This window comes from Rhagoletis pomonella, unplaced genomic scaffold, assembly GCF_013731165.1.
Source record: "Rhagoletis pomonella isolate Grant_MI unplaced genomic scaffold, Rhpom_1.0 Rhpom_scaffold_00010, whole genome shotgun sequence".
Lineage (NCBI taxonomy): Eukaryota > Metazoa > Arthropoda > Insecta > Diptera > Tephritidae > Rhagoletis > Rhagoletis pomonella.
The window spans coordinates 34,295,487-34,320,426 of NW_023458564.1; the positions used below are offsets into that span (position 1 = coordinate 34,295,487).

At 34.8% G+C, this 24,940-nt stretch overlaps 1 protein-coding gene across 2 annotated transcripts in view; it reads left to right on the forward strand.

Moving 5' to 3' along the window:
• Nucleotides 1-24,940, forward strand: part of LOC118746266 (mediator of RNA polymerase II transcription subunit 24) — a 38,271-nt gene that overhangs the window by 10,627 nt on the left and 2,704 nt on the right. For both annotated transcript variants that reach the window (XM_036480103.1, XM_036480105.1), the window contains 8 exons: nt 13,015-13,172; nt 13,241-13,884; nt 14,094-14,286; nt 15,648-15,820; nt 15,885-16,081; nt 16,138-16,307; nt 16,376-16,928; nt 18,218-18,330. In XM_036480103.1, coding sequence (XP_036335996.1) covers nt 13,015-13,172; nt 13,241-13,884; nt 14,094-14,286; nt 15,648-15,820; nt 15,885-16,081; nt 16,138-16,307; nt 16,376-16,928; nt 18,218-18,330 — 2,201 coding nt within the window. The remainder of the gene's footprint in view (nt 1-13,014; nt 13,173-13,240; nt 13,885-14,093; nt 14,287-15,647; nt 15,821-15,884; nt 16,082-16,137; nt 16,308-16,375; nt 16,929-18,217; nt 18,331-24,940) is intronic.

Here is a 24,940-nt window from a genome sequence, read left to right on the forward strand (position 1 = left end):
TGCAGTGAAAAATGCTTCATTTTAATACGGGCGCATTTGAATTGAATATTATCCATTATACGTAGTGTATGTATAATGAAAATATTAAATTTTCACTTGATTTAAATACGAATATTTTTAAACGGTAATCAAATAAAAAATTTTTAATTTTTACAGCGCGTTTTTTTTTCTCAGTGATACCCTTTATGTAATTTACAGATGGAGAATAAGCGAAAAAGTATCCGCTGTAACCGCAATGGCGCTTTGTGTATAGGATTTTTGAAAATAGTTTCCAGCGGTTTTTGGTCGGTTTCAATTGTCAGCTGTTTACCATAGACGTATACATGAAATTTAGTGCATCCGAATCTTATAGCAAGCGCTTCTTTTACAATTTGTGGCTGATTGATTTGCGATTTATTGAAAGTACGCGTAGCATATGCCACTGGTTGGCCTTCTTGCATTCGGCAAGCGCCCATTGACTTGGAGCTGGTGTCAACTGACAACGTTACGCCTTTGTTCACGTCATAGTATGCCAGCACCGGCGTACTGGATAATGTTGTTTTAATTTTTTCGAGGGCAAGTTGGTCTTCGGGATTCCAATACCATGCCGTCTCTTTACGTAACAAGCTTCGCAAAGGTTCTGTAAGTTGCGAGCGATTATTTATAAATTTTCCCAGGTAATTGACCATTGGGTTGAGTAAACTTATCGCTTTAACTTTTTCGTCATCAGCCTTGTACCCCGTTGAGGTAAAGATATGTCCAAGAAATTTAACTGATGTTTTGTTGTACTCACACTTATCTTTGTTTAAAGTAAAGCCAGCTTTAGCTAAACGCTTAGTAACAAGTGTGTAGTTTTTTCAAGTGCTTGTTTTGAAGCTCCGTATATAGAAATATCATACATGGCTATTTCACAGTTACTGATACCGTCAAGGGTTCGGTTCATAATTTCAGAAACGATTTTTGGTGCAGAGAAAATACCAAACAGAAGCCTCAGGTATCTATATCGGCCCCACGGTGTTGAAAATGTTAGATAATTTGATGTCCTTTCAGACATTTTTATTTGCCAGAAGCCCTTTTGTAAACAGCTTACTACCTGAAAAGTTTGCTGCAATCTCTTCGACGGTCTTCATTGGAAAATGACGGCGCTTTATATTCTTGTTCAACTCCGTAGGGTTCATACATATTCTGATTTTGTTTCCTTCATTTACTATAATTATTGGACTTACTGCAGGGGAAGGTTTGCTAATCGGATCGATCACTTTTAGCTTTACCATTTTTTCTAGCTCTTTTTTTCGTTTTCTCATGCAACCCGACAAGTTGGCATTATTTTAAAGATTGGGTTGTCAATGAAATCAATTTCGTATTCAAAATTCTTACAGCAGACGATTTCCTCGCTTACATGAGACTTATTTTTCTTGGTTTCTATATGATTAATGCGTTTCACAAAACCGAATCTCTCGCACCATTTTTGACCTAGGATTGGTTCTAAGTCTTCCCGCACGATTTTAAACAATTTGAAATCGCTTTTGTTATTAGATTTGCACAGGTGTGTTGTTTCACCTACTACTTCAATTGCTTGCTCGTTGTACGCCACCAGTTTTTTAGTTTTGGAGCTGACAGTGTTAGCCTTTAAGCGGAGTGTGAAAGCACATACCAGTGGCCCTATTACGTATGGCGACTGGTGTCTAGTTGTTGGTCTAGTAGCCATGGCTCCCAGTATCCTACTTTGTATTATATATATTGATTAATCTCAGTATATAGAAAAGCGCAGACAACGTCCGAATTTAATTTTTTGTCATGTCCATTTCGAAGTAATTGGCAACTTTGCTCCAATGTGTTTAACCATTTATGTAAACAAATAACAAAATCGTCATAAGCGGGAAACAGAAAATTGCGCTACTATACTCAGTAGCCGACAGTTAGCAGCCAGTTGCCATACGTAATGCGAATTTTAGTATATGGTTGCCCATTGTCTATCAGTCGCCATACATAATAGGGCCATAAATTTCAAGCTCTGGTCGCCTATGTTAACATTGGCGGACCACTTTTCACTGACCTTTTCTTTTTGTTTCAATTGCCGCGACAAACCTAAAATCGTCTTCATCAGATTCACTGGTACTGTCTTCACTCTGGTTAGTAGCCACCGCATGTACTTTACGCGAGTGCGACCTACGGTTGCGGGATTCTTTTTTTCACTCGCTTTAGCGCTTCTTGATTTGCACATTACCACGAAATGTACCAATCTGCCACATCCATTGCATTCTTTGTTAAAAGCTGGGCAACTTCTAGAGCCGTGCATGGTGGATCTTTCACTCAGCAGTCGAAGTGCAAGCTTTTGGCACAGAACCTGTTATTTTTTAAATTTTTCTTCTGTTAAAGTTTGATTTTTTTATATTTTTTTATTAAAAAATAACAAAAACTGGAATGATTAATTAATTTGCCAGAAACTATCAGTCCTATTGGAAAGTGATGTATATATGGTTTATGGAGATTTTTATTACCCTTGATTTTAAGATTGTTAAATTGGCTCGTAAGATATACGTGATTAAGTGAAGTGGTTTATTTTAAGCTGAATAACGGTAAACGTATCCATAGAAAAAAATTAACTCGATTTTCGGAATCACCGAGCAACTCTACATAGAATTTGGATAGTAGCGTCTGGAGAGCAAAAACCAAACTAAAATTTTTGATCCAGTGTAATTAATCTAGATATAAAGTCGAAAAAAAAAATAACGATCAAGTAGTTTTTGAGATACGCATATATCATATAAGTGGGCGGTGCCACCCCCATTTTCCAAAAAATTCCTGAAAACCAACTTCTTTGCTAAAGAACGATTGTATATGTATATCAATTTTGAATAAATATTGATGAATTCCTTAGCCACACTGCTCAAAAAATCTGAAAGTCTGGTACATAAACAATATAAATTCAAGGCCGTATTTAAGAAAAGCCTCCTAAATTCGACAATTTTAATGCGATTACAATTAATGAGGTATCAGTTTATTTGAAAATAGATTTAATTTTAGACAGTACTACATACATATTTTGAAATTGTGGAAATTATCAATGGTCAAAATTTAAGAAATTAAGAGAAATATGGGTTTTTTTATTTTACCCCATAAAAAATCCCAACAAGCCGAGTCCGAAAATAGATTATTGAACACCATTTTAAAGGCCTATATATCCTCTTCTCAGATGCAATTCGATCTTTGAAATCGAGTCAAAAATAGTCATTCAAAAACTCATAAATCTACAAAACCGCATTTTTTAACCTAAATCGACAGGTCGTGACACCTAAATGACCTTTAAAATATCTATAAAAATAGGCAATAATATTCCTCATAAAAACGAATAAAATGGGGGGGGTAGGGTCTTGAAATTTCCAAAAAAAAAACATTTTCGATGATCACCCTAATGTACATATGTGCGTATGCACATAATTACATTTTTTTTTGTACCTGCGTTTGAAAATATATTAAGGGAGTTCAAGATTTGTAGCATTTTAGATGGTTTTTTATTCTATTTGGCCATAATGCGTGGTTTGGTTGAAATAAATGCGCCAGATAGTTTGACGAATATTTGAGACCATGCTGTGACAGAACTGTTTGAAAGTGAGCAGTCAAATCAACAGAACAGAAAAACCAAAAAACACTTTTCAGCTGTCCTGGAGGTTAATTCATTGGCGCAGTAAAGCTAAGCGTCAAAAGTAAAAAAAAAATGCTTTCCTAGCACAGCAACAGCAGTTTTTTGGTATATTTTTTACTTTTTCAAACACTGTTTAGTACTATAGTAGAGTTTAATTTTATTTGCCAAAAGATTAAATTTATTTGCCAAAAGATTAATTTTATTTTCCAAAAGGTTTAATTTATTTGCCAAAAGATTAAATTTATTTGCCAAAAGATTAATTTTATTTGTCAAAAGATTAAATTTATTAATTATAATATAATATTAAATTTATTTGCCAAAAGGTTAAATTTATTTGCCAAAAGATTACTCTTATTTGCCAAAAGTTTAACTTAATGTGTCAGTGCTATATATGTGACTAAGTATCACTTAAAAATCTCCTCGACCTTATTTTAAACCAACAGAACTCGCTCAGTCTGGACCTCTTTACTTGCATATAAACGGTTATTTGTGCAATGGCATTCGCGCAGGTGTGAAAGTTCCCAGTTCCACAGTAAAAACTCTTGGTCACAAAACATGCAAGACAACGAAAACTACTTTCTATCGGATGAAATAACTTTTGCAAATACAAGTTTACCCGGTATCCTAAGAAATTTTAAGAAGAAGACTTTAATACATATAGTATTATATAAATATATATATGGGGAAATCTTTTGAGATGGGGGATTTTTAATAATTTGTATATTTTTTTTTAAATAGCACAATTTTTTCACCAAAATTTGTTACTTCTCAACGTAATTGAAGTACATTATAATCTGTGTGAATAATATTTTCTAATTGCTACTCTATTTCAATCATATCTTTAAAATTGATTCCTATTAGCCTAGTCAAGTTAGATTTTCAAAGTTGCAATATTTTTTTCAGAATTTATGCGAGTTGCACTAGAAATTTCCTGATTTTCTCGATTTTATCAAGTAAATTAGTCATTTAAACCGTATTTTTTTTAACCGACTTCCAAAAAAGGAGGAGGTTATCAGTTCGTCGGAATATTTTTTATTTATTTTTTTTCATGTATGTTTCCGCATAACTTTGGACCACGCAAACCGCTTTCGATAATTCTTTTTGCATCGGAAAGGTAGTGTCTCAGAGGTGGTCCCATAATAATCTGGTTAAGATCCGATCAGTGGATCATGAGAGATATATATATATATTTTTTTTTTTATATGAGAGTTGAAGTCGGTTTTTTTTTTGCTAAAAATTACTTGTGAATAACTATTTACTGATATTTACACATATAAATAGTATTGACGAAGGTACAGAAACCGCACTTGGCAGTGCAGCTGCTTTGTCTCGGAAACAATTTGCCAGTACGCAGAATGTCCCCATCTCAAAAGATTTCCCTATTTATGTATGTCTATATCTGTGGTCATAAGCAATAATCGCCTAAGTCGAAAAACCTGAATTCGAGAAAAATCGCTTTACAGGTTTGGATTGTAATGTTAACCTTATGGGTAAACCAAAATATTTTAATCTACAACTTTTTAAATAGCTTAGCTAACGAGATGGGAGTTTCACATACACATGGAATAGTAGTTGCAGAAAACGATAGCTTATATAATTCAATTCTTTCTTAAGTCGACTTAGGCGGTTATTGCTTATGACCACAGATATATACACATTAAGATTAAGGATTCTTTCTCAAATTAATTACTGCGAATCAGGACCATCTATTATTACTAAATTGGCGAAAGTATACATTTATGCGATACTTCACATCTGTTTGGCGCACTGTAGTTATTGGGCGTTATTTTCACGATATGCCTTTGCACTAATGCATTTGAGAACATACCCATACTTTGATCATTACCCCTCATCTGATGATATAACAGGTAACATCTTTGATGGTACTGCATCTGGATTGAGGAGTCTTCTATTGGCATTAATACTTGCATAAATGATTTCATTCGATTTGAAGTGCAGAGCGCAAACTTTCGATGATCCAGTTAGTTTAACACCACACGCAGTCATCCACTCTCTTCTTTGCGTAACATCTGTTGGCACACGAAACATACCTACCTCATCGTTGTGGGTGCTTCTGCATCAACAGCAAGTATCTGATATTTTAAACGATTTTTTTTCTTTTTCTTTAATTTCTAAAATATTTATTTTTTAATTTGAAATCAATTTTTTTTTTTTTTTGAAAGTAATCTATATATATAAAAATGAATTGCTGTTCGTTAGTCTCGCTAAAACTCGAGAACGGCTGCACCGATTTGGCTAATTTTGATCTTGAATTATTTGTGGTCCAGGGAAGGTTTAGAAGGTGAGTAAATATGATAAAAATGCTAGGAATTTAATAAAAACAACCACTTTGTTTTTCCTTAGAAATAGGGATGGTCGATTATCATTGTACACTGAAAACTCTATGAAATTGTGAAATCGTGACGTCTTAGCTTTCTTAATTTTTTGGCAATAACAACAAAAAGTTTTGATTTTTTTTAATCGAAAAACCTTCCACACAGGAGGTCCAAAATAATACTTTTTACACAATTCAGCCGTTTGGTCAGGCATCGCGGTCATACGAAAGGCATTTCATTTTTATATATATAGATATCTCTGGAAATGTTCATGGTAGAGTACTGGAAGTTGGTTTGGAGATATAAGAAATCAATCACATACTCATGGAGAAAAATGGGCTCTTTAAAAAGAGGGCATGGCAAAGTACAAACGTACTGCCTTTGCCTTATCTTTGAATGTGTACATAATCCTTCTGTAGGTATGTTTGTGAGTGAAATCCTGAATGGCTGGAGGGATTTCAACAAAGTTATGTGTGTGTATTTGAGTGGGTGTCTGGATAGTTTAGTTTCACAATTGAACACGCCAGTTGGCGCTGGAGTTGAGTTATTACTAAAAATCTTTTTTTATGATCCGATTTGGCGAATATTCAAAACATGTACTGGACACGGTTAAGACAGTCCAATTGCAAAAAAGAGCTGTGAGGTGATGCTGAGGTCGAGTTATTACTAAAATCGACAAGTGAGAAAAGGTGCCGAGAATGTCAGTCTAAATCGCCCTGTTGCACCATTGAGTATATCGAACTCTCGTGTGTTACGATTGGCCCAATGGATGTGATTTGCCAATATTATTATGCGTTAAAGCTTCATTCCGACACACCAGGGTTAAGTTGTGCAGTGGCAAATCTCAAATCACCACCTGTCGAAATACCTTATAAGCCAGTTTCATAAAAGCAATTTAATGAAAATTAATTTTTTTAATTGAATTTAATATAGAACCTGTCAGAAACATAATTTTTCTCTTAAATTGCTTTCGTCAAACAGGTTTTTAAGGTACTTCATCTCAGTCTATGTATGTATATTTTATTTCTGTTGAACAAGGATACGCATCCATTTTGAAATTGCCACCAGCTGTAAAGTTTCTAGGGCAGATTCTGTATAGATCCGGATCATTGTTGCCGCCAGGTAACTTCTTCATGGACATAACACCTTCGTTAGGTTATTTAAGGCGGCAAACGACCACCAAACCATAATCTTAGCCGATGAATGTGCGAATGGAAATCGTAAACGTGGACTGTTGGAGAAAATGTTGGATCAAAATGGTTAAATTAAAAATCTAATTTTGGGCGGGACGACGTTCGCCAGGTCTGCTAGTTTATAATGTTGCTAATTTCAAATGTGTTAACGCAATGACAAAACCGTTGTCATATAAGCGTATAAAAAAAAAATATGTCATATGTGACCTGGTCTACGGAAAGGGGGCTTAGATGTCAAAAAATCAATTTTCACTTTTTGGTTGATTCGGATGGAAGATGAGATGCTTTTTCACGTGGTGAAAAGCAGAAAATCCTAACTTGTGTAGAAGTGTACTAAAAATGTAGAGAAAGTGTTACTTTTTTAAATGTTCCCCACTAGCAACTTACACGATGAACTATAATAATATTCCGACCAACAACAACACTTACTGGACCAACAACAACACTTACTGGACGTCCGGCGCAGAGAACAATTAACGAGATAATGAGAAACTGACGAAACGAGTTGCTTACTTTTAACAGCTTTTTCACAGAAAACTAGTTTTCGCACGTAAGCTCCCTTTTCGTAGACCAGGTCACATATATTGATTTCACTTTGTTTATTACACTATGCTTTTTTCTAAAATTTGACACTCCCACCCACAGGGATGTTTTTTGGAAGCAGGGGGAAAATGGGAAGAATTCAATCACCTTTAAAAGTAGCGACAAATACATTTCGGCATTTAAGGGAATTTCGTCTCTTTAGCCTACATTGAATTTCTGTAGCCCAACGATTCTCACCCATTTTGTCTTGTCGCCAGCGAATGAAGAACAAACATTTCTTAAAATTTAAAAAGAAAAAATTTCACTACTAAAAATTTAAAACTGTTCTTAAAACTTGCAAAGAAATTTGGAAAAAGAAATATCACTGTTTTTGTCTTTCTAGAGAGTAAAAACACTCATATTTCAAAATCGTTCTCTTTTTTACAAAGCAATCGAATTTCTGTTTAGTATATTTCTGGACGAATGGATAAGGCTTGAGCCAAGAGCTTGTGTGAGCAAATCCAATTTTTGGCAAAAAATGTCAGTTACCTAGTTTTGCAGAATGACGATACGCGGTTTTGTACTTTAAACGACGATATGTAAGTATAATTTTGATCACTTTCTTCATGCGTTCTGAAAGCTAATCGTCAACCCCATTTTCGAAATTATTTAGCTGGCATCATTTTTAAGTCCATCATATTCCAGATCTTTGAATGTACCGAGCAAAATACACGATTACCACAGAAACGAAAGTGGAAACGAGCTAGGCGATGGGAATCGCTTACCCTTTCTCTTTAAGAAGGCATTATTTTAACATGGGCTTGTCATTGGCGGTAAGCCCTTACCCACAGCATTACCTTCAAACGAAGGGAGAACGCATGGATAAATAGAATCCAGAGAAGCGAACAAAGAATGCCTTACAGAGAAACTAATGTAGAATGCCTAGATAAGTACATACTTATTTATATTAAATTGAAATCAGAAAATGTCTTAAAAGATTAAAATTAATTAAAATTTTTATAAATCAGTTTTTATACATACATATGTATGTATTAATGTATTTAGATTTTACTTAAAAACCGGTATGGACATACATGCATATTTAATCAAGCTTAAAATTGTACTGCGTCATTCTTCATTGACTGACCTCAACTTCGCTGCAAATTGAACAAAGCAAAACATGATTTTTATGTGAGACAAATTTCCACAGAAAGTAACGGTAGAAAACGAATTTTTGGATATTAATTCTGTTTCTCAGCCGTCTACGATGCAGCATTCTACTTTCTTCTTCTTCTTTTTTGGCGCTGTAACCGCCTAAGCGATTTTGGCCGAGTTCAGCAAAGCACGCCAGTCGTTTCTCATCTGTGCCAACTGACGCCAAGTGAAGCCAAGTCCTTCTCCACCTGATCTTTCCATCGCAGTGGGGGCCTCCCTCTTCCTCTGCTACCACCAGCGGGTTCCGAGTTGAATACTTTCAGAGCTGGAGCGTCGGTGTCCATTCGAACGACATGGCCAAGCCAGCGGAGCCGCTGTATTTTAATTCGCTGCACTATGTCCATGTCGTTGTAAAGCTCATACAGCTCATCGTTCCATCGTCTGCGGTACTCGCCGTCGCCAACGTGTAAAGGCCCGTAAATCTTCCGCAAAATCTTTCTCGCAAACACTTCAAGAGCCGCCTCATCGGATGTTGTCATTGTCCATGCTTCTGCGCCATATACCAGCACGGGCATGATGAGTGACTTATAGTGCGTGGTTTTCGTACGTCGAGAGAGGACTTTACTCCTGAATTGCCTACTCAGTCCACAGTAGCACTTGTTGGCAAGAGTGATTCCGCGCTGGATTTCAATCCTGACATTATTATCGGTGTTAATGTTGGTTCCCAAGTAAACGAAATTCTCTACTTTGCATTCTCCGAAATGAAGCAAAGAAGCGAAATAAAAAAAATATTGTAGGACATTCTACTTTGCATTCCCTGAAATGAAGCAGAGAAGCGAAACAAATAAAATATTGTAGGACATTCTACTTTGCATTACCGGCAATGCCTAAAAGAAGCGAAAAAATCCGAAGGCAATATAACGCTATGCCTTCTAGAACACGTTACCACTAAAAGCGATTACCGATTTTTTGCTGGGTACTGATAAACCCTTCGGCTTAAAAAAATATTTTTTCTAGTGATCAGGTAGCATGGATTTGATGAAATGTCATAATTTTATTAAAAGACAAATGTTTAACAACAACAACGAATGCCATTAAATTAATTTGGGGATTTTGATTTTGGGGATTTGGTGGTTCAACCCATGATACAATAATTTTTAGAAGGTAGTTCCACTTAAAAAAATGCACTAGTAATCAAACTACTCATTTTTGTCGTTATAAACTCCTCAGTACGGGAAAAAAACAAATAAGTAGAAAATCAAAATTTTTACTTTTAAAAATGAATTAGTTTAATTGAAAAACGTTTATTAATACAAAACTCTTATAGTACATATGTACAAACAAATAACATACTTTGTACATATCGATGGTCCAATTCAAAAAATAAAACCCTTACTACTGTTAAGTGGCTCATATATCTAATCCATGTCGAATCCATGTCTAATATTAAGTACTTACTTCAGCAATCCTTTCTGCTTACTTTAGTAAAGGTTGGAAATGGATTAGACGAGGATTACAGACAAGAGCACTTAACAGTAGTAACAGTTTTTTATTTTTTGAATTTTGAATTGTGTCGTTATTGCAGAGGACCATTGATGTGGATGTGTATAACATTGCTGATGCCGGCGTTGAAGCTAATGTTGCTGGTGGCCTTAAAGTAATAGTGGCGATGTTGAAGGTGATTTTGCTGGTAGAGGCGTGGAATGTTGATGGTGCGATTTTGCTGGTGCCGGTGTTGAATGATGATGGTGGCGATACTTCTGGTACCGGTGTTGAAGGTGATGGTACGATGTTTGTGGTGGCATTAAATGTGATAGAGGAGGTGTTGATTGATGATGAGTGCGATATCAGCTGGTGACGGTGTTAAATATGATGGTGGCGATGCTAATTTTAATTTTAATTGTTGCAAATCTGTAATAACGAGAAAATCAATTAAAATGCCCAAATTAAGTAATTTACATATGTATGTACATACCTTAAAAATAATGATGCAAAGTCAACGGAAACGGGAATATAAAATGAAATTTGAAATATCTGTAAAATTCAAGCTCAATAAAAATTGTTGAATATTATTGTTATAAGGCCATAAATAACAAAAAGAAATAACTCAACCTAAAAGTTAAACATTCTAAAAGTAGAATTATTAACAAAAACCAACAACAACATGATCAAGTTTAAATAGCACTGGAATAGCTGCGCTTCATTGTAGTTGGCGTACGAAATGAAAAAATGGAAAAAAGCAACAAGAATTAAGGCGAACTTAGCACAGTGCGTAGGCAACTGGCTGAGTCAGCTGGGGTCGCACAGTGGGGCAAAAAAGTTTGATGTGTACAAATCAATTTTGAGAGCCCAACTATGAACCGATTTCAAGTTTCTTTTTTTTAAATAAGAGATAATTAAATTTCACGTCGATCTATCCGTGGCGATTTTTTAAAAAAGCTCTAGTTTTTTTTGTTTATGTTAAAAAATGAAATGAATTATCTTTTATAAAAAAAAATAAACTTGAAATCGGTTCATATTTGGGCTCTCAAAATTGATTTGTCCACAGTAACCTTTTTTGCGCCACTGTGGGTCGTTGGATCGAATCCCACAGAAAGAAGTCTGATGAGGAAATGTGGTGATTTTCATTAAAAACGGTCTCAAGTTCGATAAAAATTGTTGAATATAATTGTTATAAGGCCATAAATAACAAAACGGAAATTATAAAAATAATATTTGTTTCTAGCAAAAATTCATGGATATGAAAAATATAAGCTATATACATATCGAACGTTTAATAATACTATACAGAATTATTTCAATATTTAAATTTTGTGGGAAAACGAAGTCAAAGTTTGATCAATTCATATAGTTGGTATACCAAAAGATAGATTGAAATACACATATGGTCGATTCCACAGGAAAGTAAACCAGCCCGATTTTTTCTTTCTTTCAAATATTGTTCATACTGGTGATTATTGGTATTCACTATATCTGTCAGCTGCTTCTGACGCTAATTTTTATCATGTCAAAGCATTTTGTGTTTAATATTTTGCTCCTTTTGTCGAAGGATTTTTCACGAACCTAAAAACAGTTTTCGATACTTCAACAAGGAAAAGTACAAAAATATAAGCTTTAGAGAGGTTTTTGTAGTAAAGTTAAATAAATATTTTTTGCGACGATAATACGAAGATTTTCCGGTCGAAAATTTTAGTGTAGGGTGATTTTTGACTTAGTTAGAATTGTTAAGGATAATCGAGTTTTATTTTTTAATCCTACAATAGAAGATCCCAATTTTAGCTCAAACAGTTGTTTATGATGACAGAATAAGAATGCGAAGAAAAAATGTATGAACAAAGCCTTTTGGTTAAACCTAACGTTGCCAGTGCCCAAATTTTGTGAGCAAAAATTGTAAAAAACCTAAAATTTACAACAATTGGGTAAGCAGATGACCACCTACATCCATTGTAGATGACATACTGAAATCAATATTCGCTCACCCGTTTCGCAGAAATTTCAAACTTTCTGACACAACCCATCATTCAACTTCCAAATAGTGTAACGTAGCCAGTGCACATTCGAATGCCTATAACTTTGAAACCCAAGGATTTATTAAAACGTTTCTTTTACGGATACATAGATTTGACCGTGCCTGATCATATAACCTAAAAAGCCCAGTTGGTTTTGTGTTATTTAGTGGACAATTGATTCATATTTTTAGAAAAAATTAAATGAAATAATCGGCCATATATTCACCATTTTTGGGAAGTTTAGTCATCTGTTACGATCAACTTATTCCTATATCAAGCTTATTAATTGTATGACGAAATCTCCAAAAACGAAAATTTTGAATTACGTCGACATATTATCGAACATGCGATATATTGTGTGCATACATTTTTGCGATAATTTTTCAAGTTCGTTACTCGTTTGTTTTAGACTGTATTAAACGATACTGTCTTTTTATTATAAAAACAAAATTGTATGTTTTGATTCGATGCTTTAGAAATGTCCAGATTTTTGCCCACATATGTGTTGTAAATGTCCGGTTTACAATACCTACTGCCTACAAATATTAAAAAAAAAAAAACTGGTAGAAATCGGTTTGGAAAAATCGAGTCAATCTCCCTAGATCATAACAAACCCATTATATACCGAGTTTAATAACAGCTATTTCTTATCTTCTTTTACCTCATTCTCGTAGTTGATTTTGAACTATTTAAAACATTGCCTCTGTGCAAACTTGGTCTCGCATGCGGCCGTTTTACGGCGGATATCGAAATATGACCATTTCGATCGTGTCTATTGTATCACAGCATTGCTGGAATTCCTCGAGGGTATTTTGGAGGGTGTAACCTGTAGGTAAGTAATTTCTGTTCTAAGTGTTTCTCATATTTCTATTTACTTAGCTAATAATCGCATATTTCCAGAAACAAGCCAGAAGAAGCCATACTACCTAATGCAGTGGCTTCATTGATATATTGGATTATGCAAATAGTCGCCATGGTTATGAAAAATTTCGAAATCGGTGGTGAAATTAGCGCTGAGCAATCTTATATGTTTGAACGTACTTGCGTCATTGTCGAAAAATTTACCTCCAACCAATTTCTTATGGGCATATATTATATCGGTTGCTATGATGATATTGAAACATATGGAAAACTACGTGACAAATTTAACGGTGTGAAGAATATTTTAAGTACTAGTCACTTTTCTTCTCGTAACCATTACATAACACAATGCCTACAACAGCTAGCATATTTGGACGCCTCTAAGTTAACAATGCCGCGTTTGCATTCAAAAGGCTTGGACTCGATTAGCTACTGTGTGCAGCCTCTTTTGGCCGTGGAGGTGTTACTAAATCCCTGTAACGACACCTCTTACTTTGTGGCTGAACTGCAAATGATTCAACGTCTCAAGAACTATTCGCTAACGCGTTTGATTTACGAAATAGTAAGAGCTGGATTCATTTCACTTAGCAATGTAGTAGAAGTAAGTCGAGACACTTTATGGGGCGCATTTACATTTTTCAAAGTACCACACATCATAAAGCAGTTGCATGTATTGCAGCGATGTAAGTTTGAATCAAAATAATGTCAGTTCGTAAACTCTGTTATTCAACTGTTTCGCAACTGTTTACTCTTGCTGAACTGTTCCATAAATTATAGTTTTGAAATAAAACGGAACGGTTTTTGCAGTAATCCCGCAGTATTTCAATTACGAACTGACCCAAACGTCACCAGTTGAAAAGTCTAACTTGACTTGCTATTTGTTATATTTTAGCGACTGAAGAACAAACACCAACAGATCATATCCCCGAAGTTGTTGAGGCCTTCGAATTGCTTTTAGAAGACAACTTGCTGCTCGATTTAATGGATACAAAATGTTCATGCAATATTATTGAGTATCTGTTGAATGATTGGACTAAGCAGCATTTGGTCACTGATGTGCATGTAAAACATTTTGCAACTCAACGGTGAGTGAGAGAAATAATTTACCAGTGGTACGACAACGTTAGGCCCGATAAACGGCGCAATTGATCCGATTAAAATTGTAATACTGCGGATTAAGCAAGCTGCAACAGGTATTGTTTCCTTGTGGTACTGGGTTCGAAGCCCGGTAATGATTAAATAAAATGAAATGAAAATAAAATATAATAAAAAAACATAAAAAATTATATCTAGTAAAAATAAAATAAAACACAGTCATTAGAAACGTTTTTAAATAATTTTTTAACGTTGCCCGGATGTGGGATCGAACCCGGGCGTTACCACTCAGCTACGGCGATCGCCAAATTTGTGTTTTTCGTTTATATTGACAGTGTTATGGAGGCTTGTCTTTGAAAATGTCTCTATTTCTCTTTAATTTTGAGAATTAGTGAAGGAGTTAATCGTGATATGCCGCAGTTAATTCTCCAGATAATTCTCGTTACTCTGGACTAACGCTATCTGCCTAAGCTTTCGTTTATTTATTTATTTTTCCTATAACTTATAAATTAATTTGAAAACTATATAAAATATAGGGGACCCGATTTCAAATACCAATTTGTTCCCTGTTTTCAATTAATCTTATTTTGGTATGTAGTATTTTGTAACTTCTATTTGTTATACTTCATAGTAAACGTTGTGGATTTTTAACACGTTGCTAATTATACCGATTGGTATCTATTTTACTCAGCCTCAGCCGCTTTGCTGTCAGCCATCGCGTTTCCTTTTATTCCGACATGTCCTGTCAGCCACAATAGTTTTATTATAGGGCCTTGATCTTTAAGTATATCGTCGTTTAAAGTACAAAATGTCAGTTACGCGGTTTTGCAGAAAAACGATACGCGCTTTTGTACTTTAAACGACGATATGCTGACTTAAATTGCTGTTTCTGGTAGAAGCAAGATGTTTACCAACGCTTAAGCTATCGGAACATATTAAAGCTTTGAGATTTGTTGATGCTGCGTGTTTGATAGCTTGCTGTATTGCACACAATTCTGCATTAAAAATACCTGCATGCGGCGGTAACAGCTTGAATTAAGGTTTTGAACGAGTTCGTAGCCGTTTGTTCAATTACAGCGTATGTAGTTATACCCCTTGTTTGAGAACTAAGCATTTATATATCTTAAATATTGGCTGAAGGTCTCTTAGTACCACATATAATGATTTACAATATTGAACGTAATCCCTATTCATATTACAAAAAGCTTCTGTAGATGTTTGGGCTAGTTATCAAACCTTTATATTGTGGTTTTTCTGTTGTTTTTTTTTTTTCAAGAAGCAAGATTATCAAAATATCTTCCTAAGTTTATAAAAGTTAATACTCCCCTATTTTCATAAAAAAACATTTCAGTGAGAGTACTTCGCTCATGCTGCAGAAACGAGAATCAGGAAACCAGGCTCTTTCAATCATCAATTTCATAATACGTGCTGAAGTTCCGTTGTCGGGTGTTCTCAAAACGTTAAGCACCGATTACAACAAAGTTCAGGAGGCATTGTTAGGTGTACTCTGCCAAGTTTTAGTTGGTACATAAATTAATATCGGACGTATCCCATTATATTTTTAATATACCTTTATTTATAAAAACAGGTAACAGTTTCGACTTGATTTTGTCAGTGGCCACAGTAGAAGGTCGCTTAAAAACTTTCGTTACCCGTTTGATACAATGTAATGAAAATTCCAAGCAAGTTCCAGGCGAAATTGGTAAACCGTCGATCATACGATCAACACTGTTCGATGTGTCTTTCTTAATGCTGACCTTTATTGTACAAACCTATGGATCAGATGTAAGCGTATATGAGTTATAAGCTAAATTAGGCATTAAAAATGCTACAATTTACAGGTGGTATTGTCCGAGCATGGTGACTCTTTCTTCGAGAAATGGGTGCGCGAGTGCATGGCGGAACGTAATAAGCCTAAGAATCCTCGCAACATGATTGCCCTCTGCGATGAACAAATTGTGGATGAGCTATTGTTAAGCCTACGGAGTCCAGAAGCGCAACATAAGAATAGGTAATTTGTAATATATGTATATTTAATTTTTGTGTTCAATAAAAAATGATTTTGTAACATTTGTTCAGTAATCTGACTTGGCAAGATATTTGTTTAAATCTGCCCGGCGTCCTTAACCATGTGTTGATCGCGTGGGAAAAAGACATACTCACATCGACTGATGTCAAAAGTATTTTGGAGAATATAAAACGCAGAATGTTTGCTTTCTCCGTTTGTGCTACTTCGTTCTTATGCGCTTATATGTATTCAGTGCGTGAAAACGAACTTCTGAAGCCATTGAATATGATTCAACAGTTTTTGACTCCACTCAGCAGTGAAGAGATGGCTTCTCAGGAAAATGTTAAAGAGCGGCTGGGCTTGTCTTTTCAAATCATACGCAAAATGCAGCAAGATGTACATCCATCGGGTAACACAAAATCACGTAGCATAACACTCACACAGAATCTCGTATCGCAGACTCCGCTTTCTGATCAATTTCGAGAAGTGTGGAAAACGGTGACAGATCATGGCTGGTTACCGGTGATGTCTGCGCAAGTGTTGGAATCATTATTGCAGTCTGGTGGTCCATCCTGGTTGACGAGGCAGTTGGTACAAGAAATACTCAATTGCAAGTATTCGAAGGTAAGTTGAATTTTGGTGTGCGACAACTGATGAGTGAAAAATACATATGTATGTTTAAACCAACCACGAATTAATTTAGAATGCCTCATAGCAATTTTTTTATGCAATATCAACAACCTGACAGAGGGCTGTTGTTTCGGCATTTAGACCTGTTTAGATCGGCGAACCCTCTCAATCGTTGTGTACACTTGGAGCAACACCTTGGAACAATGTTAGGTTAGTGTGCACTTTATGTAGCACAAAAAAATAGAGAATGTTCGCTGAGTTCAAGTCGGCTAAAGGCGGTTCAAGTCCTAAATTGCTTATCCAGTTGGATAACCTTGTTAACGCATATGGTAGCAAATTTAATAGCCTTTACAAATACAAAAATAAATTTAAGACTGGCCAACTACATCCAAAAAAAATTGCAATTAAGTGAGTGCACTCTTTTTCTGATCTCAAAAACCCGAAATTTGGCAATATCTCAAAAAGTTGTATACTTTCTTTCATTCTGATTTCGTATTCGGATTCAGCGAAAAATTCTTCATAAAAATTCATAATGTCGCGGTTGGCCAACTACATCCAAAGAATATTGCGAAGTTTTGATAAATCTCAAAAACTGGTACACCTTTGTCTGCTCTGATTTCGGATTCAACGGAAAATTCTTCATAAAGACTCATACAAAAGTTTTGCAGTTGGCCAACTGCATCCAAAGAAAATTGTAATAAAGTGAGTGCACTTTTTAAACTTAGAAAATAAGCTATCGAAATAAGCCATTTGCGAAAAAAACAAAAATGGTACATTGTTTAAAAAATGCAATACAATTTTTTTGCAAAAAAATTTGTAGCAACAAATTATAGTTTCCACCAAAAATCACGGAAAAAGTTCTATTAGGTCAGCAATTTTTGATTATCTATCATAAGTGTGACATGAGATAAGAATTTTTAGAAAACTTGTGACTGAGAAAAAAGTCTGAAATTTGCATGTTTAAACTCGTATAACTCGACAAAAAACCGCGATAGGAAAAAAATTTATTTACACATTGGTTATTAGTAACCATAGCAATAACGTGGTGGAGTTGGAACAAAATGCTGTCATAAAATGTTTTTCCTGGTACACTTGACAAATTTTGTCCCGCATGTATTTTAAAAAATTAGAGCTTTAGCAGCTGCGAAGTACTCTTAAAAATTGGCGCGTTTGCGTTCTGAATATTCTAGTAGAACAAGCTTCCACTTACCGCCAATTCATGCATATGAATACTCTCTCCGAATATATTTGTTTATAGATTTCCTATTTTTATTTTTCGAAAGGACATGATGAAAACATTGGATATTGTTTTTGCCGTACTGCATTTGGACATAGACCGCAACACAGAAGCTCTGCTAAAGGATGTAATACCATTATATGCACATAATATGGTTGGGTAAGTGTATTAGGTCAACTTATATTGACGTTTAAAAAAATAGTTTTACATGGGCAATCATCATTTCCTCCATGATAAAAGCATAGTAAGGTAAAACCGTTCTCTCAATGCGTCGGCCATGATTTTTTTTTGAAGTTTGCCAACATTTTAAAATCGTATAAAATTGAGAGTAAAAAAAAGGAATTGTTCAAAGTTGTTGTTGTTTGAGATTGCTTGCAAACGTAAAGAATTTGAAAAATTCCTCTCAGCGGTTCTACCTTCCTATTTTTTTTATCATGATTTCCTCTGCGTCATACAATATATGGGCAATTCCCACAAACTTGGAATTTTTTTTCTTAAATCGTGAGCACATGGAAATTTTTAGTATACGTTCCTTCAGCTGCTAGAATACAAAACCCAACGGGGTGGAATGTTTTCAAGCAACACACAATACTTTTTTAACGTTTTTTACGCGTTTTTTTTTTTTGGAAGTGGAAAGTGGGCGTAATATCTCGCTTATTTTAGTCCGATTTCGAAAATTTTCAACATATAGTATTTTTATGTCAAGGTCAATAATTGTACTGAGTTTGGTACAAATTGATAAACCAGTTACTGAGATACACATTTAGGGATCCAAATAAAAACTGGGACGCAATATTTTTTTTGCTATTTTTTTCTTAGTTTTTTTAATGTTCCTTATTTTTTTATAAAGGTATAGCTGATTACTTGACAAACACGATATAAATCCAAATTTCAGAGTTTGTGCAAAAATTACGAAAATTCTGCAAAGTTTGACCGAAAATTCTAAAATCTTTTTCAGCATCTTTAGACAAAATTTTGGTATTCCGTTTTGTAGCCCATCAAATTTTAGCAAAGCAAATTGCATATTTTAAGTGTCTTGGACTTACCGTTGATTTTTGGCATTTTTTTTTTATTGACGGATTTTTTTCATATAAAAGAAAAATCTAACATAAATTCCCAAAAAATCAACGGTAAGTCCTAGCATCTACAGCCCAAGCTCTTTCATTTCACACCTCATTTTCGAAAATCGAACGAACGGTGCAGATTTGATGACATGGACAAAAAATGCCCTTGAGTCAGTGTTGGGTGTTAACCAATTAATTTTTTAATTACCTTGTCAAAAGTAATTGCAATTAAATTAATTTTATGCTCCAGAACACTGTAACAGTTGTCCGATACCAGTTTTAGGTACGCACCAGCTGCAGTATACTATAAAAGCCGCGAGTGTCAGAACTTAAAAAAAGGAGTCTCGCCATTTTGACTCTTCATAACTTCTTTTCTATTGCAAGCACACTTCTAACGGGCTGCATTCGATTCTCCTCTCCAAATACTACCAGTTCATTATAAACTCAAACATGAGCAATCAACGCACCAAATTTTACAACGTAAAAATAAAAAAATAATAGGAGAGTCACACTTTTATTTGTTAAAATTTCCAAATTTTATTTCTGAATTATATGCATATTTGGCTAGAAAATATGTACGGTGGTCCTTTTTTTTTTGCATTTACATAATCTGATTTTTGTTATTAAACTAGCGAAAATTATGTGTCCGAATAAAAACTGTCGAGTCATACGAAAGTTCGAACTAATTGAGAATTGCCCATATAGTACAATGTGAATGCATATAAAAATCAATAATATGCAAAAATTTAAAATATGCCTATTGTAGGAAAAATTATTTTATTATTAGGCAGAGGATACTGGCTTTAACAAAGTGTCGAATCCCACACCTTTTTCTAATGACAACAACATTGTTTACAACAGTTTCTTTGCTCTCCTGAAAAGTACCCATTTTCATATTCGATAGTTTGACATGATAGCGACGATATATACATACATAATATGTACAGTAGGTTGGTCCTTCAATGTTTGAAGCACATTTTTACATCAGATTTCCTAAACATCAACCCCTACGTCGATGCTACTACAGTCGAAGACATCACATATAAATTTTGGTCCCGATTGGAGTCGGTCAAAGCGTGTCGCACAGGGGGCAAAGTTCAGATTTCTCTATGGAGACTAAAAAAATTAAAATTATTTTTTTTTTTAATCTGATACCCGAAATCGATATTACTATAGTCGAAGATATCACATATAAATTTTGGTCCTTTTAGAACATGTCAAAAATGTCATTTAAAAATATTAAAATAGTAGTAGTAGTAGTAGTAGCCTTTATTTCTTCAATGAAAATGCACTACAGTAGTTTTACATGATTTATAAAAAATAATATTACCTATTGAAAAAAGAAAATAAGACTTTGACATCAGAATGTCATTAGTCAGTGCTAAAAAGAAGAAATCTTTGTGACTCGCTAATGGTTGAACTCACCAACAAACATTTTTCTATATTCTATGCATTCCCTTATAAAGTTGCCTACAAGCTTAGGACTTTTTTCAGTTAAATTTATAATATTTATTAACTCCTGCTCACACAGATAACTCTTTTCAAAGAATGCTATCTTCAGTTCTTTTAGAGCTGGGCATACACTTAAAAAGTGAACAGTGTTGCAACACTGAACAGGGAGCAAATTTTATTATCCTTCAAGATTTTTAATTTTTAATGCAAATTTTTAGGACATACACAACTACTACTTGAAAACATACCTTTTGGCAGCCTTGTAATATCCCCCACGAAGCCACTGTACTTTTTCCATTAGTTAATTTTTTTCGATTACCTTGGGAGAAATCCTGCCCTCCTTAACTATATCCATGTCGTTAAAAACCTCGTACAGTTCGTCATTCTATATTCTTCGGTACTCGTCGCTTACACGAATAGGGCCACAAATCTTGCGTAGAATATTTCTCTCCAAAGCCTTCTCATCTTTGTTAGACAACGTCCATGTTCCTGCGCTATATATTTAGAAAAACGGGCATGGCAAGAAATTTTTGAGCGTGATTTTTGTTTGTCAAGAGAGGGCACTGCTTTTCAATTGCCCACCGAGCCCAAAGTAGCACCTGTTGGCAAGAGTTTTTCTTCGCTTGATCTCCAAGTTGAAGTTGTTGGTGGTGTTTGTGTTAGATCCTAGGTAGACAAAGTCCTTCACTACTTCAAAGTTATAGCTTCTAAGAGTGACGTGTGCCACGAAACGCGTGGACTCCTTATATGTTGCCTGGAGGTACTTTGTCTTGGCCTCACTCACCGCTAGACCACCCTCTTTAACTTCTTTTTCTAAACTAGAAAATTAGTAGGAGATCCGACAACGGCACGACCTTCACCCATCTGTTTAATGCATGAAATCTACTTAATCTTAAATTTAACGTGTTAGGAAATATTTCGCGAGTGGGGTGGCTGAAAATATCCCGGCGAGGATATTTTTAATTAAATATTCAAATATTTCACTCCGCAGCGCCTAGAAAAAAGGCTTTTTCTTAACAGCGGTCGCCCTTCGGCAGGCAATGGCAAACCTCCGAGTGTATTTCTGCCATGAAAAACAGCTTCTCATTAAAATACAATCGCCGTTCGGAGTCGGTGTAAAACTGTAGGTCACTCCTCTTTATGTGACAACATCAAGGCGCACGTCACAAATCGGAGGAGAAGCTCGACCAAACACTAACATATGTGTAAGCGCCAATCTATTATTATTATATTATTATTCAAAAATTATTATTGCTTCTTTAATTTTGCACTCATTTGTTTAATGAACATATTACATATATACCGATCGAAAGCATAAATGTGTTAAACAGATAAGTGAAAATTACTAGTTCAACATAAAAAAAGAAACAGTTTTTCTAATTGCGGTCGCCCTTCAGCAGGCAAGGGCAAACCTCAGCGGACTGTTAAAAAATTTCAGCCGTTTGCTATGTTGCACCAAGGCCAACGACTGTGCCAAGTTTGGGAGAAATTGGTGTGTCCATTACCGAGATATACACAAGTAATCATAAGTGGGCGGGGCTATGCCCATTGTAAACATCAAATTTGAGTAAATGGGCTTCAGTAGTTACTGATTTATCGCAGTTTATGTATTTTTGCAAACTATCGTTACATGGGAGGTAGGTGTGGTTACTGTCGGATTTTGCAGATTTTCAATACCATCCGTCCTTAGTTGAAAAGAAATACACGTTTTAAGTTTCGTTACGATATCTAAAGTTTTACTCGAGTTATCATATGCAAAGACGGGCGGACGGACGGACAGACCGTAAAGGGTTAATCGATTTCCTATTCATTCTGAGTACAACTCCACAACAAGCTTTTCAGGCGATCATCGCTTTTCAGGCTTTCTGCTATAGTAGATGCGTACTTTTGCAATCGAGCTACAAAAAAACACTCGTTTAAATGTCGAAATGCATGCAAAGCAACGACACAATCTCGGCTATTTATCCGAGTTGAGCCAGGTCGGTTAAAAAATACGCGATGTTGTATTGGGAAAGTGGAGAGGGAAATTTTTGTTTCATTATATACATGACTCATATTTTAAATAAGTATATATATTACACAAATACCTCGCACAATTACTCATTTCCGTTTGTTTTTGTATCTAATATCCCAATTCTGTATCGGCGACAAAAATTAGTTTACTGACAAATTTGAACTTTTTATATATTTTTCCGTAAAAAAAACTGGGACAAGAATTTGTCACTGATACAGAATAGAACCGTAAATCCCATTAAACTAAGCTCATGTTTCTTGCCACATACCAACAGGGTTGCTTAAGTAGCTAAAAGAAAATTTTACCCGATATGAGCGTTCAGCTATGATTACGGTGACCATATTAACGAACGTAAAATAAAGGACATTTTATCAAAATGATTTGGGAATACGTACATACAACTTGTGTGATACAAGTACCTTAAGCATATCGTAATGTAAATCAAATATTTACCAGTTAATTATATTATTTAATTGTACAAGTACCCCGCTTCCGAAGAATTAAACCAAAACCCCTATGAAGGACTTCGGATTCCTTTGCTGCCAAAATGCGTTTATTATGATTTATACTACTACACGAAGTGGAACTGGAAACTCAACGTGCAACACGATCCTGGGTACAACTTTCCCTGTGCTTTTGAGAACAATGAATTTTACTCAAAGTAAATTAATTTTTTTAGGAAAATGTCTAAATATTAGTTAATTTTTTATTCAATTATATAAATTTCCCCTATCAGTATTAGTAATGATCTGTAATTTATAGATTTTACAAAGATTACCGATTAAATAACGATTAAAAATTTACCTCTGAAAAATACAGAGCTCATTTAAAGAACAGTTTAAGAAAAAAGTATTAAAAAAAATATAAAGAACAGGGGGATAAAATAAAGGACGGATGGTCACCGTAGCTATGGCATATAAGTAATACTTCTATATTGGCAGTAAGCTAACTTCTCAATGTGTAAGCATTCTGAATGTATTGTGTACGTGAGTGCCGTTATTGTGTATGTGTTGTGTACATGTCCCGTAGCGAATGTCATGAATTAGTCATTTAAGGGCCGTTTTCACCATCTCTGGTTAATACTAACCCCCAGTTAAACATTGTTACCGACGTTAGCGACCCAATGTTAAATGAATGGAGTCAGTACCGTCGGTAACGATGTTTAACTGCGGATTAGTGTTAACCAGAGATGGTGAAAATGGCCCTAAGTGTCTTGTACGGCCATATCAAGTCTTCACTGACTTTGGACTCCGTTTATATGGAAGTCGTTCATGACCTTTTCATACAAATGGCAATTTAGTCATTGATGGCATCTGCATGACTTTGTCATGCAGTGATCATTGATGATATTCAAGCGACACCGTCCTGCAATGAACTTTTTATAAGTGACCGCTGAAAGACATTGTCTGTTATAAGTCTTTGATAGGAGTACACCTGCATGACATTGTCACCAGTGTCATTGTCAGCTATATGTCGCTTAGGATTCACAGCAAGAGTGACGATGTCACCAGTGACCATTTTCGCTAGTGGGTGTTTATTTATAAACGAATGTGTTGCTTTTCTTTTGTACGTGTTTATTGATATATCTGTACTGGCGATGTTAATTTTTTGGCTTTTTACGGTCCCGGGATTTTCGGGATGCCGTTATCACAATCCCGGGAATTAGTGCCAGGATTTAGATATTCATTATTTTTCAACAACTTAAATCGAAAAAATTGCTTATAAATTGTTTGAGAAGCAGTCCTACCATTAAACAAATAATAAATAAATGGGTTTGAAACCTACTTTTTTATTTAAAGTGGCGTTTTTATTTTTTCTCTTTGACGTCAGGATTTATTTTAAAGGATTTTGTAATTTCATAGATATGATTAAATCCAAAAATTATTTAAAAAATTCAATACATTGTGGAATAAAAAAAAGGTTCCAAATAAAAGGAAGGAAAGAAGGAAGGAAATTTCTTTAGAATTTAAAAAAATTTAAATTTTTTGAATTCACAAGGACGAATATGTATTTTTTTAAGCTGATAAAGTTAGAAGTACGAAATTTGAGGATGTTATCTAGTTTATATATGTAAGTCCTTAACATATAATTTTTTCAAAAACAAATATTGCGAAATTTCAAAGAAAAAATTTAAATTTTAAGACATTTTCACTACTTACCATATGCACAAAAAAAAATCTGATTAAATTCTAGAGAATTTCCTCTTTAACTTGATACACATACTTTTTCTCTAAGCAGA